The 18714-nt window shown below is 34.8% G+C and overlaps 1 protein-coding gene across 1 annotated transcript in view; it reads left to right on the top strand.

The window, feature by feature from the left end:
• Nucleotides 1–283: 283 nt before the first annotated feature.
• The window catches only part of LOC129228127 (clotting factor B-like), a 33307-nt gene continuing 14876 nt past the window's right edge, over nt 284–18714 (top strand). Inside the window, exons 1-2 of the mRNA XM_054862774.1 lie at nt 284–398; nt 6615–6724. Coding sequence (XP_054718749.1) covers nt 332–398; nt 6615–6724 — 177 coding nt within the window. The 5' untranslated portion in view covers nt 284–331. The remainder of the gene's footprint in view (nt 399–6614; nt 6725–18714) is intronic.

Here is an 18714-nt window from a genome sequence, read left to right as displayed (position 1 = left end):
CGCAGCTAGTAATTACATTGAATTAGTACATCAGCAATTAAGGTGCACACTTGTTACATTTTCAGAACCATATCGACCATCGTGTAGAACTTTTACACGTAATGTGTCAATATCTTTATACACGATACAGTTCATTTCAGATTGAAATCTAATCGGTCGAAAGTGATCCGGCCGCTTCAACTTTCACATCTTGTACAGTTTCACAGGAACCACAATTTACTTCCGGAATCGGAAATTCAAAATGCACAGGTATTCCCGGAAGTAAGAGAACATTTTCTCGGATCTCACATGTTGAAGGGCCGATTCCGCTGTAGGCATTACCTTCCAGAACATGGAGAAAATACTGCACATGGTCTTGATGTTCGTATTCCAGATCGCAATTGTTCACGCAGAGGAAAGTAAGCATTTTTATGTTTTTTTTTTTATGTTTTTTTTTTTTTTTGTTTTTTTAATTTTCATAGGAAAAAAAGCTAAACTTATATCAAAACCGTAGGGTAACGGCACCAATAACAGACAGGGGTCCAGTAACAGACAGTCGTTATAACAGGAAATATCCAACGTTGTTTAGCACAGATAAACTGATGCTAAACAACGTTGGATATTTCCTGTTATTCCTCGGCGCAAAGGTATTTATTTATTGCTTAGACAGTCGTAAGTTTGGATTCAAATAAGAATTTTAGGCGGGTAAAACTGATGTTGTTGCGATGCATGAATACTGTGTAATCATCTAGTGTTCATCAGAGTGAATTTTATGAGACAGTTAGTATTTACAAGGCAGTGATGAAAGGTTATGAACGGTCACCACAGGGTCTGCCGGTTTTTCAAGTTCATTTCAATTTAATAAGGTTTTAGAACTAAAAATAAAGAGTTTTTGCGCATTTGAAAACAAAAGGGAAGTTCTTCTCATTACTCATCCTTTCCTCAGCCTATCTGCTACTGGGTATCATCAGATTTTTGGTGTCTGTTACTGGGGGGTAAGCCCTATTTTTAAAATTGAGAAAATAAAAGTAGAGTTAACTCATTCAGAGAATCCAGAAGTAGCCAAACGTCAGATGAGATGTAGTTGCATGAGAAAAAAATAGTTTTAATAGTCTAAATACATTGAAAGCCTCAGAAAATTGAGTTAACCTGAGAGCGATGTCTTAGGCATGTCTATTACTAGTGCCGTCACCTTACTAAGCACAGAAAATTGTGAAAATTTACACTTAAATAACGTAAGTGTCTTTAGAATCATACAGGCGTTCCAAACGTACTCAAATGTTCTCCAGCTTTTCCTATGCATTGACTTTTTGCAAATCTCCAGAAGGATCGATTTTTTATTATTTCGTCATTTCACATATCATTCTATAACCATCGACACAAAACTGAGAGAGGTTTAGTTTAACGTGTGTAACTACGTATTTCTACCTCTTTCTATCTGTGTATGACATCATAGCTCCTAACAGAATAAATCAAATTTAATTTAGGTTTTTCTTTTTATTATTAAGTACTTTTATTATGCTTGGCATGTTTGTCACGGAAAAACCTGAAGCCTGCTTTGCTTATATCTCAGCAACTAGACCAATTTGATATTTCGGAATGTTACTAAATGGTTTGCTTAATCTTAAAGTACAACTTAGCACTGAAAAATTAAAATTCGAAAATAAAATTATTATTTCGTTTCGGATGGAAAACAGCAAATTTTATGTAATTTCCCCACTAAATGATAAAACATAAAAAATTAGTATGTTGTGGCCATCACGCAACTTCCTTCTATATTTTTCTTTTTTTTTTTCTGATCCCTCCCCATGCTTGACGAAGAAGCAATATTCCCAACAAAAACAAAATTACACATGCAAAAACTTGACGACCATCCCAATGTCTGGATTATTGCAAAAGCAAAGCAAAGAGCGAAAATTGAAAGTTATTTTAAAAGCCTTGCTTGAATTAATTACAAATATTTTATTTGTTAACAAACATAAGATGGCAACAGTTAAAAATTTTAAATCATTGAGATAATATTTCCGATCATTTCCATACAATTAAAATCACGAGAAATACGCAGACGACAATCTATTACGATTTATCTTTCTTATTGTTGCATTAATAAAGCTACTTTTATTCGCAAAAAAAAAAAAAAAAAATCAACACCTCTTGGAGCGATTGGCGTCAAAATTGAACCAAAGCCTGTTTACGTATGGATTCACATATATTCCAAATTTCAACCAGAACGTAGCATTACTTCTTGAGATAGGGCACTCACAATGGAAAAAAAGAACGGGCGATTGCGCTACCCCCTTTTTAGCTGTTACCAAAATAAAATCAGCTCTTATACCCACTAAGGGCTACTTGCCGATAAATTTTTCTTTCATTCCGTTCATTATTTCTTGAGATACAGCAGTCACAATTGACGACAAAAAAACGTTCTATAGCTCAACCCCCGTTTGAGTTATTGACACCAAAATTGAATCAGCACCTGTTCCTGTTAATGGCAACATATAGACCAAATTTTGTTTGATTCCGCCAGTTACTTCCTGAGGAATAGCAAGCACGCGTAACTCAAAAAACGTCCCATTGCTCCACCCCCCTTGGATGAATTCGCGCCAAAAACCAATGGGCACAAGTTCACATACGGGCACATATGTGTACCAAATTTCGTTCGATTTCATGCGGTAGTTTTTGCTGTAGAGCGGCCACAAAAAACTGGTCACACACAGACGTGACACACATACATACACACACACACACATACACACATACACAGACAGACATTTTCCAAAAATAGTCGAAATGAACTCAGCACACCTCAAAACGTTCGAATCCGTCAAAATTCGAAGTTCGAAAATTTGCACGAATCCAATACTTTCTTCTATATATTAGATATAGAAGAAAGTAAAAACATTGTTACAAATATTCATTCCCTTACAGCAGTAATATCCTCATCATCATATAAATAATAGCCGATGATCGCGTAACCCGCGTGCTTCAACAATGAAACTCGCGCCACGGCGTGATAATTTGGTAATATGTTTTGGTAATGTTCAACATGCAGGGAAAGGCATTATTGCGACAAGGCTGAACTCGATCCGGCAACTTAACACTTTTACTGGTAAGACTATATCATTTAAGGGGAATGAAGAAATGAAAAAATGATCAACAATGAACCCTACCTACTGTAGTTTAGGGTTAATCCACTGGAGTTAGGGTTACAATTTCAACTATCAAAATCTTACCAAACAGGCAATGGCTTCGTTCAAATGTAGAAACAATTTTCACCCGTCATACCTTAACGTGCGATTTTCTAGTTAATAGTAATCATAATGAAAATTTTGAATGATGACTTCTCTGAAACAAGCATGAAATGTATTCCCTATCATTACAATGATCTATGCCAATAATCGATAACGGGGCTAAGTAAAGAGACATATTAGGATCTTTATCGCGAGTAACTGTTTTGAAACATAAATCAGTTTGGGAAAGATTTAATATTTAAATGGTTTTAATTATATTAGAAAATAAATAAATCCTAGAGAGCAACAAGGATAAATTTTTAGTGCTAACTGCTTAAAGTTTTAGACACGTACGAGGGGGGACCCAAAAATAACCGGATTTTTGTTCTAAAATATTTATACATTAATTTATTCACAAAATTTCTTTCGTCTCCTTCAAGGTGTTCACCCTTAGATGCAATACACTTGTTAATTCTTTTTTTACACTGTTAGAAGCTGCCCTGAAACTCGTTAACTTTGACCATGTCCAGTGCCCGTTGCGAAGCAGTTTTTACAGCCTCTAAATCATCAAAACACTTCACTTTCAGAATTTTTTTCATCTTTGGGAACAAGAAAAGATCACAGGGGGCTAGATCTGGCAGATACGGGGGTCGAGGAACGTCTCGTCACCCTTGAGAGTCCAAGTAGCGGTTAATACTGAAGGATGTTTGAGCTTTATCATGGTAAAGGAACCATTCTTCCGATCGCCCGCCCGAGCTCCAGCTCACTTCTATTTCTTCTAAAGTTTCGTCAATCGTAAAACGACAACTCTCGTTGATTTTTTGGCAGATTTTTTAAACCTTTTCATCATTTCGAGACGTTGAAGGACGCTCAGAGCGAGCATGATCTTCAACATCAATACTACCACATTTGAAGCTCCCAAACCACTCGAAAACTTGTGTACGGCTCATAACATCGTTCATGAAAGCTTGCTGAAGCATTTGGTAAGCTATTCCGTTGCCGAATTTTCAAGCAGGAAGCAACATTTCAATCTTACCGTTTGTTCTTTTTAATCTGCCATAATGAGTTCGCAGGCGGAAAGCAACGACACCTGAGAAAACCAACACTATGATCAGACGTTATCATCTAAACTGATGCCACTTGCGCAGCTGGTTTATGAAGGTCTCTACTTGAGCCATCTAGTTTGAGAACACTCTACTACATCTAGGATTGGCACAGTAACACTAGTCCGGTTTCTTTTGGGTCCCCCCTCGTATATAGGTTTTTTTCCTTTTAGTACGGAGCATGTATATGAAAAAATAAAGTGAAGTTTCGTGATGGTAACATTATTCTATTTCTTAAATACATTTACACTGAAAGAAGAATAAAATAACAGTTTTTTTAAAATACTAAGCACTTCTTATAATGCACTCGAAATAACAAAATAACTTTTCTCAGTCAGAAAGAACATTTAAAGTCTTCCTGTATTTTTCAAAAATTCCAAAAAAATTACACCACTCACGAAAAAAAGTGCGGTTTTAGTCATTTCAAACCTAACTTTCCCAATAAGAAAAATATGCATGCTTCAACACTCAAAGTTATGATTGAAAGCTAGATAATGGTAAAAAATTCTCTTCAAGACTTGAGCCGCATTTTTCTTCGTTTGTCGTGCCATTTTCTTGGAATAATTGAAAACTACAAGAATATTTTAATTGTCTTTTCTGACCCAGAAAAGTTATTTAATCATTTTGAGCGCATTAGGAAAAGTGCTTAGTACTTTTTTTTTAATTTTGTTATTTTTTGAATGGTGACTTAATTAAGAGTCCTTAGTTGTGTTTCAAAAAGGGTCTTTTTTCTCAGATATTATTAGGGCCTCCGGCTCGCTTGCGCACACCAACCCCCGAAGTTTGCTTCGCATTCATATTTGGTTTTTAAATTTGAATCGCCTGCAAGAAAGAATCAAATTGAAACGTACGCGTTGCGTTTAGAACAAAATGAGAATCTCGCTCCCATTCAAAAAAAAAATGAGCTGATGTGTGCATCACATGACTTCCTTTTACACCAATTTAAAGTTATTTCCCCATTAGTGGCAATTTTAATGTGATTCAATAGTTAACTCTCTAAATATCATCAACAATGGCCAAATTGAAACCAGATTCTAAAAAAAAAAAAAATCGCCAAATTTTTCGCCAAGTTGCCGACCGAAAGCTTGGCAATATATTGCCAAGTGTTTGCATAAATTATATCACCACTTAAGTTTGCATTGAAATTAACATTGATTTCCCCCCAAAAGACCACCTTTGGAACATCCGAATGCAATCAAAAAGGGAGGTGCACAACTAGACCCCACTAGGATTCTACGTACCAAATTTCAACTTTCTGGGACATACCATTCTTGTGAGTTATGCGACATACATGCGCACATAAGCACATACATACGTACATACGGACGTCACGAGAAAAGTCGTTGTAATTAGCTCGGGGAATGTCAAATTGAATATTTCGGGTGGCTATACGTTCCTGGGTACTTATCCGTGTGTAGTCGGGTTGAGAAAAAAACTCGACGTTAATTTTGGGGTGAACAAAACAGAAATTAAGGTCAAATTTTGAGTGACAATTTTTTCGCGAATACAATACTTCCTTTTTTGTAAAAGAAAGTAAAAAAGAACTTGGTTAAAATTTCCATTACAAAATTCTTTTTTAAAATAAACCAAAAAAAAAAAAAAACGCTTCCAAGCACCTCTTTTCTGAGTTCGAACTAACCGAGTTTCCTAAAATTCTTACCATAGATGAAGAGTAAAAGTTGTAACCAAAACGTGAAATTACGAATTTCTGCCTGTTTCACGTGAACTAATCAGGGTTGCCACGGGTTGAAAGGTGCCTAAAAATAAGTAATTTACCTTCATAGAGTTTCCGAAAATCGTTATTATAAATGTAGAGTAAAAGATGGAAATAAAATGCTTAAGTAAGGTTGCCTACCTTTTTCGAGTCGCTAATCTGGGCTGTCAGGGGATAAAAAGTTTTCAATGAAGGAGATAATTTACCCCTCATCGAATTTCCGGAAATTTTTGTCATAAACGAAAGTAAAAGCTGTAAATAAAACGCTAAAGTAAGGTTGCCTACTTTTTCCGGTCTCTAACCTGGTCAAGGGCTAAAAGGTGCTCAAAAATGAGTAATTTACCCTCATCGAGTTTCGACATAAGTGATATAAAAAAAATGTAGGTAAAAACATTACAAAACCAATGGTATAGGGTTGCCTAAGCAAAAGTGGTTCAATCATAGAGTTGCCGCTGTTCAAAGCTTCAATATTAAAAATGTTGCTCCTTTATATTTTCATACAACGAGTAATTTACTTTTTATTTATTTATTTATTTATTTTTTATCCATTTTTTTTTTTAATTAATTTATTTATTTTTTCTTTCGCAGCTTGTGGAGTGCCTGGAACAACCAGATATGTTTATAGAAAGAACCCAAAATCTCCTCATGCTTCTATCATAAAAGGCATAGAATCAAAACAACTAAAATGGCCCTGGATGGTGAACAGTAGTTATTATAGTTATTAAAAAGTTACCTGTATTACAATATATTGAATATAATCAAATCTTTTTTCTTATTGCTTCAGAGTTGCGTTTTAAAAGCAAAAATGTTTTTCTTGTACCTCAACAAAACACTTAAATATATATAATATCGAAACATTTACTAATATTTATAATCAATTCTCAAAGCATACCAACTGTTTTTTATCCATATTTCTGTAAAATGTATTATTACTAACTTATGTCTTAGTTTATTTTGCATTTGTTCTTTTCTTCTGCATTTGATACACAGGGGAGTCTCCTGCTCGCTACCGCTTGTCAACCCCCTTTCGATTGCGATGCAATTATATTTCAGTTGGCTTCGCAAACCAAATTCATTACCTTGTTAGCACTCTGCTATGACATAGCAGTGCTTCATCGAATACAATGTGTCATTGTTCTTCATTACAAAACAACAAAATAGGGGAGACCGGGTCCAGTTGATACAAGAGGTTTAGTTCTCGAATAAGTATGCGGCCAGAACTAAGGGTTATAAGAAAGTGCTTATGGTTTGTTTATAACTATCGAAGGCTAAAAAGAAGAAGATGCCAGCTTTTTTTTACCTAAGACATGATTTTACTTAAGATAATTTGCTTATATTTTCAGCTGCTTTTTCACTGTTTTTGAGTAAACGTGATGGTGTTGTTTGAATCAAGTACACGCTCGTTTCAAGTTGATACGTTTAACAATTTAACTCGTGTTTTTGCCTTTTCCAGAAATGCTGAAAGATAACTAAATAAAGAAAGAGATTCCGCTTGAAATGATTGAAAGAGTTGTTTCGTAAAAGATATCCATACTTATGCCTGCATTAGTTGCAATTCAGAATTATATAAATCAATTACCTCAAATCAATACATCAAACACTTTGTGGGACTTTTCTTTATAATCTACTCTTAGATGAAAATAGTAATATTATAACAGGAAATTTTATGTTGGTACGTAACAATAGTAACAAAACTTAGAAATATCGAAGTGAAAAAGGTATCAACTAATCAACTATACTCGGTCTTCCCCATAAAATTAATGTTTCATTGTCTTATACTATGTCAACTAAGTTATGTACAATGAACCTACAAACATGTCACAAGAATTTGCCTAGTGATCCGATACCGAAGCACGTGTGACAAAGTCTATTTCAATTGAAAGGGAGCCGGACGCTTACCCTTCAATACTTCGTCCCCAAAATTGATATGAATCACTCCAGTAATACTACAAAATAATACATCTTGGTAATAAAACAAAATATATTGTGAGTAAATTTGGAGAAAAAAAAATCAAAACATTAATTCATTAAACTGGATCATTACGAAAAGCCCATCACATTGTCCATTCGACCTCCACAATAAAAGTTGGCTTCATTTAATGCTTTTGTAATCGGTGCTTTGAACACCTATTCTTCTTCCAATTCTTTAAATGATGAGATTTCTTATCTTAAAGCAGTGGCTATCAATCGGGGTAACTCTCCTAGCACTATTGATTCGATTCACAATATTCTAATTAAACCCTCTCATTCTGGCAAGGTTTCTGCTTCCAAAGCTGCGTATACTGTTGTCTTGCCTTATTATCTAAATGTCAGTCATCAAGTTGCAAAAGTTTTGAAGAAGTTTGGTTTTGATACTGTTTTTTGCCTTGTAAGCAAGATCAAGTTTTTAAACTTGAAGCATCCAATCAATTACCATAGAAACTGGGGTATTTATAGCATTTCTTGCAAGTGTGGACTTCGTTACATTGGTCAGACTAAACGTGCTCTCAAACACTGTCTGAAAGAGCATGAAAATTATGTTAAACATCAAGAACTTGCTCGTTCTTCCATCGCTTCACATTGTTAGACTTTTGGCCACTGTTTGTTCTGTCAGAATTATTTGTTATTCAAGGGTGCTACCTAGATGAGTCATGGTGCAGACTACGCCATTGAAATTTTTAGGGGGTGTTTTGAGGGGTATTTTTCTCTTTTTGGGGGGTTTCTTGCTTTTTGGGGAGGGTCTTCGCGATTTTTAGGGCTGGGCACCCCTGTGTAATTGTATATAACTATATTTGGAAAACTTCTCATTCTCTAGTCAATGATTTTTCCAGCACTTCGGATTTTCCTGATATTTGGAAGCAATTTTTATAATTGCTTTTTTGAACTGTTCGTTTTCCTCTACTCTTTTTGTTTCCTATCTTTTGATGGGTTGTCTCTCTCCCTTGATGCGCAGCCCGGGGTTGACTTGTCGTCTCTTGCCAAGAACTTCTATTGTTCGACCCATTTGGTACAAATACCGGTGTCCACGTGGCTGACGTTCAGTTCTCTCACGACTTTCTGGTTGTGTGGTGAATTTTTTGCATTGATCAACAGACCCCATTGTAGCCTTGAAATAGCTATAAACTGTATTTTCTTGAGAGTTTGTGCTTTATTTACGTTGGTTTATCCCTTTATTCATGTCATAGCACAAAACTTATTTCATAATTTTTCATTTAGTTTGTAATTAGGTTTTTTTTATTAATTTACTTATATATTTCATATGTTCCGATAATAATATATTCAAACTATAAATTTATGTTTAGTAACATGAAATGTTGTAGGAGAACATATCTATATTTTCATTTAATAACCTTATTCTGCTATCCAAACCAACTTCTGTTTCAAATTATGATTTTTCGGTGGTACAACTTGCAACGCGCATGTTAGTGGTAGTGGGACATGATTCAACAGCAGTGTTCAAATGGGGCACATAGCTTGAAAGATTGCCACCCTTTCAGTTCAAAATGCCTTCATAAAAGACTTCAAAAATCTTCAAAGAGATTTCAGAAGTCTTCAAAACAGTCTTATCTCGTTGAAATAAGACCGAAATTGTTTATAGAGAGTCATGTGTTTTCCCTTGGATCTAAAAAAGATATTCTTTCTGGCTCAAAAAATATAAATTGACTTGAGTAGATCAAAAAAAGGTCGATTTTGAAAAAAAAAAAAACTCGAGATAGGTCCTTCTTGAAATTTGACATTCAGTTGAGGCAGTGAGAAGCAAAGGGATGTAAGTGAACAGTTTCAAGTTTAGTGAAAACGCGTTTAAATTTCTGGTCCTAGGTAGGCTTTCATCGTTTTTTTTCCTTTCGTGCGATATAGCAACAACTACCAGGGATACTAGAACTATTTATTGCCCCAAAACAGAGGAGAGATTTACCAACATTTTTACTGGTTATATCCAACTTTTTATTTTAGCCCTTACACCCTTTTACTTCTCACTGGCTTAATTGTAATCCTCTTTCTCTGGGCAGGTTGTTGTTACGAAGAGAAACGTTTCCTCTACGCACTGCACTGGTTTTCTAATCGACAGAACGCACGTTTTAACTGCTGGTCACTGTTTCATGCGGAGCAGGTACGACAGCTATTTAACAACGTCTAATTTTATTAGATTTTTTGCTTTCGAATGTACACCTTATGCACAAGCAAGATGCTGGTACAGATTGTTTCGGAGAATCCTCTCTAACTTTGAAATGACATGACAACGAGTTGAGGACCTCTACAAGTGAAAACGTGAAAGTCAGAAATGTGAAAACAAATGGTGTGTTAGTGTTGGACAGGTTTAAACCCTGAATCGTAGAACAAGTAGCGACACGCCCACCATCTTGGGGCTAAATTCTGCCTTCTTCCAATGTCTACCATAATAAAATAGTGTAGCTTCGTGATTGTGGGACTTCTTTGTTGTGGATCAACATGAAGTTAATAAGAAACCACAATCAAGAAGCACCCCCCCCCCCTTCTTCCTATATCTACTATAATAAAATAGCGTGTTTTGGTTCGTGATTGTGAAACTTCTTTGTGTGGATTAACATGAAGTTAATAAGAAACCACAATCAAGAAGCAAAACCCGCTCCTTCACCATAGCAGACATAGGAAGAAAGCACAATTTAGCCCTAAGATGTCGGAATCTTGTCGCTACTTACTCTACGATTCTGGGCTTTAAGACAGACAGGTTTGGAATTTTTTGTACTCCGGTTTTAAAAAATAGTTACGAGATTGGACAACAGAGGATGCTCTATCCACAAACAGCTTTGAAATAGTGTATAAACGTGTGCTTTGTGTACAGAGGTCAAATCACAGTAGAGTTATTTCAATGTGGATAACTTTCACATCAGTAGCATGGTGCAACCGAAGGGCAAAGTTTGAAGTCATTCATCTTTTTGGAAACGGACGCACTTGAATCACAAACATTGCAACAAGTGTCTTTGAACTTTATCCTTTGCTTGCATCCTACTACTCCGGTAAAAGGTGACCATATCGAAATCATTGTAATGTAATTTGACCTTTGTTCACTAGCCGACTTTCATATGCCATTAAAAGACATTTGCGACTGTAGCGCCCTCTAATATCCAATCTCGGAACACTTTTTGAAAACTAACAAATCCCAGGCCAATCTCTCCAACTTACCATTTGTTTTACCTTTATGTCGCTTACTGTGACGTAGTTATATCGATTCAAAGTTGTTCAGTCCTTTCTGAAACACCTTGTATCATCCTGAAGCAAGCCACAAGCTCGCGTGTCCCAGATCTTCAGTTTAAATTAAGTAGAATGATATGGTCGGCTGAACACTACAACTATAAAGTAAGAAATAACAGCGTCAAAAAGCACGAACTGCAGATTACTGCACACACGTGTTTCGACATTACAAGGAAAGCCTTTTTCAATGCAAAAGAAATGAGCTTAAGGATGAAAAGACATCCGACAAAAGCGGATGTAACCTGCAATTTGTGCTTTTTGACGTTATTTCTTACTTTACTTTTCAGCACAAAGGTATTTGCTTATCTTATTACAACTATAGTTGGGAAAAACCTAACCTGGTAGTATTTTGAAGGATATGCAGATCCTAATCACAGCAATACGACACCGCCAGGTTAGGTTTGCCCCTACTACAGGTAACTGCGAATTTTAAAGAAAAAAATAGATTGTTTCACTTTTATTGATTTTTTTTTCGATTCAAGGCATAAATACTTCTAAATAAATAAAATATAGAATTGGTGGTTCAATAGCATTTAAATCAAATTTTCCCATTCACCAAAAATCGTGAAAAAACACCGTCTTGTTGAGTTATCCTCAAAGCAGTATGAAAAAAACTGAATTAGAATTATCTAGTTGTAGCATTCGTCCCATGATATGATGCTTAACGTTTTCGTGTGAAATTTAGTGAGGTTTAGTACCGAAGACCAAGGAAAATATTTTTAAAAAACGGAAAATACTATCATTTTTGTTTGTTTGTTTTTTCAAGTCGTCAACAACTTTTTGCAGTCTAATGTTCAAATTTTCAGTACTTTAGCTTTGGAGCAAAATATTTGCTGATGGCATTTTGTATATCAGTTGAATTTTCGGTCTTATAGCAGTCAGGATAAAACGACTGAAAATTACGTAATGTCAAACGAGTATGGTTTGATTTTTTCATAGGGTTCTTCTGAAGCAGTGTGGTGTTGCTGAATCACGTTTGTAGACAATCACTAGAATATATAATGTGACTCTGATAAGTTGAGCAATGACATTGATAATGTTTACCTCTTTTGGGGTAATGGAGGATGGTAACTAGCGTTGAAGTGCGTTCGTAGTAGTCTTGCAAAGGTATTCCAGCTCAAATCCCCACCAATAACATCTTCCTTTTCCACTAAACTCCCCGATAAGAGGGAAGCATTTTCAAGATGACAGCTCATTTGTCAAAGCCATGCTATACTCACCTGACACTAATCTCTCTGCTTCGTTTCATTTCAATCGCTACAACAGTGTGACAAGAAACTTGAAAATTTGCTTGATATCCGAAATGGCATCTCTAAATAATAATACCGATTTTATCGATCCGAGTTTGAAAGATTTGCACATTAGATAGCAAAAGGCTCTTAACAACTAAATAGTTACATAATTAATTAAAAATAACAATCCATATGGTTAAAAAACAGCGACAATATGTTCCGTTTTTAGAAATATTATGAAATACGTACTATGTTAGTCAGAGAAAGTTAGTTGCACTACACTTTGTTTTCAGAAAGGATAAGACTTGGGATCCTCCTCCTTATGTCCCAGACCTTGTGTCCAGACCTTGTGTGTAATGGCAACCATACCACTATAATAACCAGGTTAAAGCTACAACTCAAGAATGGCTGTCGGGCATTGGACGAGACTTTTTTTGCAGAAGACGTCGAAAAACTTGCACCACATCTCAATAAATTCTTAAATAGTGGAGTTAATAATGTTGAAATATAGATTTTTAACTGAAAATTAAATATGAATGAAGCTATTGCTAATTTTCTATCCTGTTTTGTTTCTTAAGCAGTACAACTAACTTTTTGACTGACTCTCTACTCGTGCATTGTCTTATGGAAACAAGAGAGCTTGGACATGCGTTCTCCACCAAATATTTTACAAAGGATAGTGGCAATGAGTTTTTTTTTTTAACTCCAACCATGATTTTTATCTCAGCCGTATGACTAATCTTTAAATGTTTTTGTCTCTTAGATCTCCTGACAATTATACAATTGTAATTGGCAATGTCAAGATACAGAACGGGAAAAAGTACTACATCAGCCGAATCAAGGTTCATAAAGGATATAACGACAGTTTCTTCTACGATGATATTGCTCTTGTAAAACTGAAGAGAAAGGTTCGCTTCGAAGGATTCAAGCCTATTTGCCTTCCTGATAAGAAGCTAGCCACACGAGATCTCACTGGGCTTTTTGCAACAGCAGCGGGATGGGGTTTAACTAGTTTAAGTGAGAAAAATATCCTAAACTCCATTGGAATTTTAAATTTCTATTCAATTTGCCATAGTAGTGGGATGGGAAGCAACAGATGGTTTTTAGGGGGCCATACTGTGATTTAATATATTTGCATTTTGTCTCTAAAATTCTAGGAGCTGTAATTTTTTTCCGTATCAAAGTGTAAGATTTCCTTTTATTCTTCAATAGCAATTAAATTGATAAATGTATACTGTTTTTTTTTTTTTTTTTTGCTTTTACCATGATTGTTGTTCTTCTGGTAGGGCGATATATTCCCAATCTCATTTTCAGCACGGTCCCTTTGAATTTTGAGCACTTGAATATCTCTTTTAATTTCGGTCGTAAATGTGAGACAGTGAGAAGCAAAGGATGTAAGTGGACATATTCAAGTTTTGAGTAAAACGCTTTTAAAGATATGGTCTTAAGAAGGCTTTCATTCAGAAGTTTTTCTAAATCATGTATAACAGCATCTAATATCAGGGTTACTAGAACCAACTTTTGCCCCAAGATGAAGGTGAGGTTTACCTACCATTTGTACTGGTTATCTACAAATTTTCAATTTTGCCACTTAACATCCCTTTGCTTCTCGATATGTCTTTTTCTTTTTTTGTACTTTTGATTTTTCCTAAATGCAAATTTATTGATCCGGGAACCATATAAAAAGTTAGATATCGTTTTTTTTTTCACAAAATATTTTTTTTTTTGATTCAAACTTTTGATATCTTGACTCTTTACCTTATTTTGACTATTTTTGCAGCTGAAAGTATGCAACTAGGACTAACGGTTCCAAAAATAGAAGTCTTGCAGTTCAAACGGGGACACGCTGTATCTACTGAAAAACATAATGCAAACATACAATTATAATTTCAATCTGATAATGTAAACTATTTGGATATGAATGGGAAATTTATATTTTGTTAACATTTCAAGTTGTTCATAATATGCACTAGACTGACAATATGTATCATACATTAAAAAATTGCAATATATACAAATATACTTACTGGGTTTACTCTCAGTTTCGCCGACATTTAAAATTTCCACCTTTCTTAAGTATATCAAAAGGTATGATTGAAACTGAACAACGGGGGGGGGGGGGAGGAAATTTCGTGTCGGCGAAACTGTAGGGACACCACTTACTGTACATTTACTTCTATAAGTTGAATAGAAAGTATTTGTATTATGCAAAAGGATAGTTTTTGGCGTGAAACTCTCCTTTTGCATAAAATAAAACCATTGTTGAAAAAGATGGTTTTTTTTTTTTTTTTTTTTAAATTGCTGTACAGCAATTTTTCTGAAATTTACTTCATGATGTTTCCTGTAGGACTATTCGCAAAAACAAGTGATGTCCTCATGCAACTGAACAAAGTTCCTATCATTTCCAACGAAAATTGTACCAAGATACTCAATAAAAAAAGCATGTCGTTTAACAGGCAATTTCCTTTTAACATTACTTCAGGTCTATTGTGCACTGGAATTTCAAGTCCGGGGCAAAACGCCTGCAAGGTAAGTATAATTTTAAAAATAAATATCACCAAAACATGTTTTTCCTTGAGTTTTTTCAATAGTTTTTAATGTAAATACAGTCAAACCTCGTTATCACGTAACCATTAAGACGGTCTACAAAGTGTCGTTATAGCCGGAGCGACGTCTTTACCAAAATAGTAAAAAATAATTAGTTCAACAATATTTTCATAAAGTACATGTTTAATAAATTGAGTAATAGTTTGGTGTGGTTAATTAGATCTAACTAACGTAATTTTGAATTGTTGACGGACAAGGCTCAAATTATAGAGGGGGGAAAACTTCACTTAATTATTTTTATTTTACTCAAAAACTTTCCCAAAAGTGTTTTCTAACTTCTTGGAAAACATTTTAAACAACCGTATTTTCAATCAAGTTGATTTTTCAGTGAAAAGAGATTCTGAAAGCTAATCCCAACCTTTCGAACATAGAAAAACGCTGTCTAATTTTTTCTACACTTTAAAGACTTTGTGTATTTCTTGTCAATCTAATTAAGGGGCTCAATAATGTTCTCTTTCTCCCGCGGGGGAAGCTTGCATAGATTACCAACAACTGAATGTTTCAGGTACGGTTTTTCTCTTCTCTTGCTCCCTTACTCTAGTTTAAAAATCCTTTTCCTTTGGATATAAATATTTAGGGTCTGAGAATTTTAAATTTTTTGTGAACAGGTGTATTGTTATTTTTATTTTCCTCTTAAACTTTTACTTTAACGAAATTCAAAAAAAAAAAAAAGACGAGTTATGTTTTCCACCAATTTACTAAAGCCAACAATTTACTGATTATGACCATATTACCAATTGTGACATTCTATACTGCTCACGACTTTGTTATTGCACCAGTACATTTTTAATCATTGTTACCTCAAATCAAGAATGTTTTTGAAAAATATGTTGTTTCTAAAATGTTAAATAACTTTTAATCATTTTGTAATGAATTTTCCTTACTATTTATATTTTTGAAGTAACACCATTTTCTCTTCAAAATTGTACTTCAAAAAAATCATTTATATGTTTTTCTTCAAATTGCAATCAACCTTAATTATGTACACAAAATGTTGATTTTGATGGTGTTACTGTATTTTGTGTTATCAAAATGTCAATCAAGTCAGCTGTAGTTCCGGGTTTCTTAGTTGGATGAAATTGGAAAGTCACTCCACATCTCTCACCAAAACCAAGAGGGGGACCAACCCCATTTTCGGGAGAAGTGGAAGAGTTGCCTTGAGTAGTCCATTTGCTTTGGATTCCTTTACATTCCCTCACGTCAAAGGCCAAACTCTGTCGTTTTCAGAACTTACGTACACTCCCCGCTATTCGTCAGTTGACATACCCGAGCTGTAATAACACAGGTCTCATATCCTTTCTCAGACATTTCTACAACAAACTTCTCCAGATATTTTCATCATTTACTGAAATTATTTCAATTGTGAAGAAATTTGATCCTGTATAAGCAGCCCTAAGTGTCGTGGTAGCCGGAGTTTCACAATAAAATACAGTCGTGTAATCCGGAACCACTTAACATTAAAATTATCTATACATATAATAAAATAAGATGTTTGTGTGTGTGTGTGTGTGTGTGGCGCGCTTCCCGGGAAAACGGTAAGGCCTAGAACGATGAAATTTGGTATACAGGTACATTTTCTGCTGAAGATGTGCACCTCGGGCTTCGATTTTTGATATTTTAATTAGAAAAAAAGTTATTTAATGTTTTATGTGTTTTTTTGCGTTTTTTTAGTACTTTTTACCTCACAGACCCCGAACCAATCGCACCACACAAATTTTTTTGTACTATAGTGTTGGAAATTTAATTTCAAATACGATGAATGAAAAATTTTGAAGATAGAGCAATTTTTGTATTTTTTATGAATTTTTGAAAAAAACCTTCAATTTGCATTTTTTTCTGGGTTTTATATTTTTCTAATATCATCTTACGAGAAGTATCAAAGCCTCATTTCTAAAATTTAAGTTGGTAATAGTAAAAACATTTCGCCCTCTTCAAAAGAAAAAAGTTCTTAAAAATGCGCAATAGTTTTTTTTCTACAATTCTTTTAATGCTGAACACATCGTGTCTTTCTTCGCATCGGTCGAAAAAAGCGTTTTTCAATCTTTTATACCTCTGACGTCACTACTTGGATTTCGATTCGATATTTACGACGGAATCTTAATCGCAAACAATGTTTTTTTTTTTTTTACTATATAGCTTACTTTTACATTTTATGACGTGATGACCACGTGTTTTTCCGGCAGCGCTTGCTTTTTTTTCTTTTCCTTTTTTTTTTGTTTAATTTAGGGATTGCATTTATTTCTTTTTCCATTCCCCTCCCCCCAAGCTGGACCTTTTGCTGTATCTATATTACGTTACATTTCATAGATGTGCGCATTTAATTCAATAAAAACAGCGAGATTTTTTTTTCTTTGTCACTTACTTTACTTCGTTACTTTTTGCACACAACGGGAAATTTTTGAGATAATTTTTTTTTTGCTCTATTTAAATAAAAAAAAGCGATTTTTTGAGTAATCTTTGTTTTTATTAGGAAATGAGCGGGGAAGTTAAAATAAATAGAGATGGATAAGAAAACTTAGAGATAGATCGTAAAGGTAGATAGCCGCCGAAGGCCGCATTAGGTAGATATAGAGATAGAGATTTAGTGAACAAAAAATGTTTTTTTCGAATTAATACTTATATAAATAAAAAAAGATTGTTAATTACTGTCAGAGATAGATATGCATAGATCGTATAAATAGATAAACAAATATAGAGGTTGATATAGTAAATAGACAGCAAAGAAAGAGACATGCCCGTCATTTAAAGAACTTCAAATAGGTGTCAATGCCCCCCCCCCCTCACACATACACACACCATGACTTCGAAAAAACAATGCTTTCACATAAAAGTGGAAGTGCTTTTTGTTATTTTTCGACAAAATTTGCATGAAGAGTACGCCGTTTGTGCCTCCCCTCCCCCTCCTTTAAAAATATTCCAAACGACGGAACTGGAGATAGATCTAGAAAATGTTTTATTCAAACTACTAATGATAAAGATAGATATAGATTGATTGATACCGCCACGAAATTTATTTAAGCAGCCGCCGAAGGCGGCAACATTCGCGTAAAAAGGCGAATGATAATATTGATAATATAGAGAGAAATATTGATTAATACCGTAGCTAAATTGTCCAAGCAGCCGCCGAAGGCGGCAACCCTGGCGCAAAAAGGCGAATGGCGTAAAAGGGCGGGCCAGCTGGTCGCCGCAGGCGGCTAGTATGCAATAAGTAAAATATGAACAAGTGTCGTGACATCCGGAGTGACGGGAAATCCGGGTGTTGCGATTACGATGTTTGACTGTATAATGTTCAATTAATTTTAAGGAATGGTGATTTGCAGGGTGGGGGTTATTGATACACATGAGGCAGTGAGAAGCAAAGTGATGTGAGTGCCAAAATTAAAAATTTGGAGATAACCAATACAATCCCGGTAGAAGAACCTCTTCTCTGTCTTGGCCAGAGATAGGAAAAAATGTGGGGCAAAATGAAATGATTAAAAATTCACTTTGCTTTTTGCGCCACCTATCTGGTAATATTTTAAATATGTAGTAACACATGTAGTCTATTCCAGTCAAGGAGAAGTTACCTCTGAAGATCAAAGCATATGATAATACAAGCAATTTTCAAAAATTGATACTCAAATCGTGAATATTTACTG

Source organism: Uloborus diversus, chromosome 8, assembly GCF_026930045.1.
Source record: "Uloborus diversus isolate 005 chromosome 8, Udiv.v.3.1, whole genome shotgun sequence".
NCBI classification, from domain to species: Eukaryota; Metazoa; Arthropoda; class Arachnida; order Araneae; family Uloboridae; genus Uloborus; species Uloborus diversus.
The sequence above is the reverse complement of the archived record's forward strand: the minus strand, read 5'-3'. Positions and strand labels throughout refer to the sequence as shown.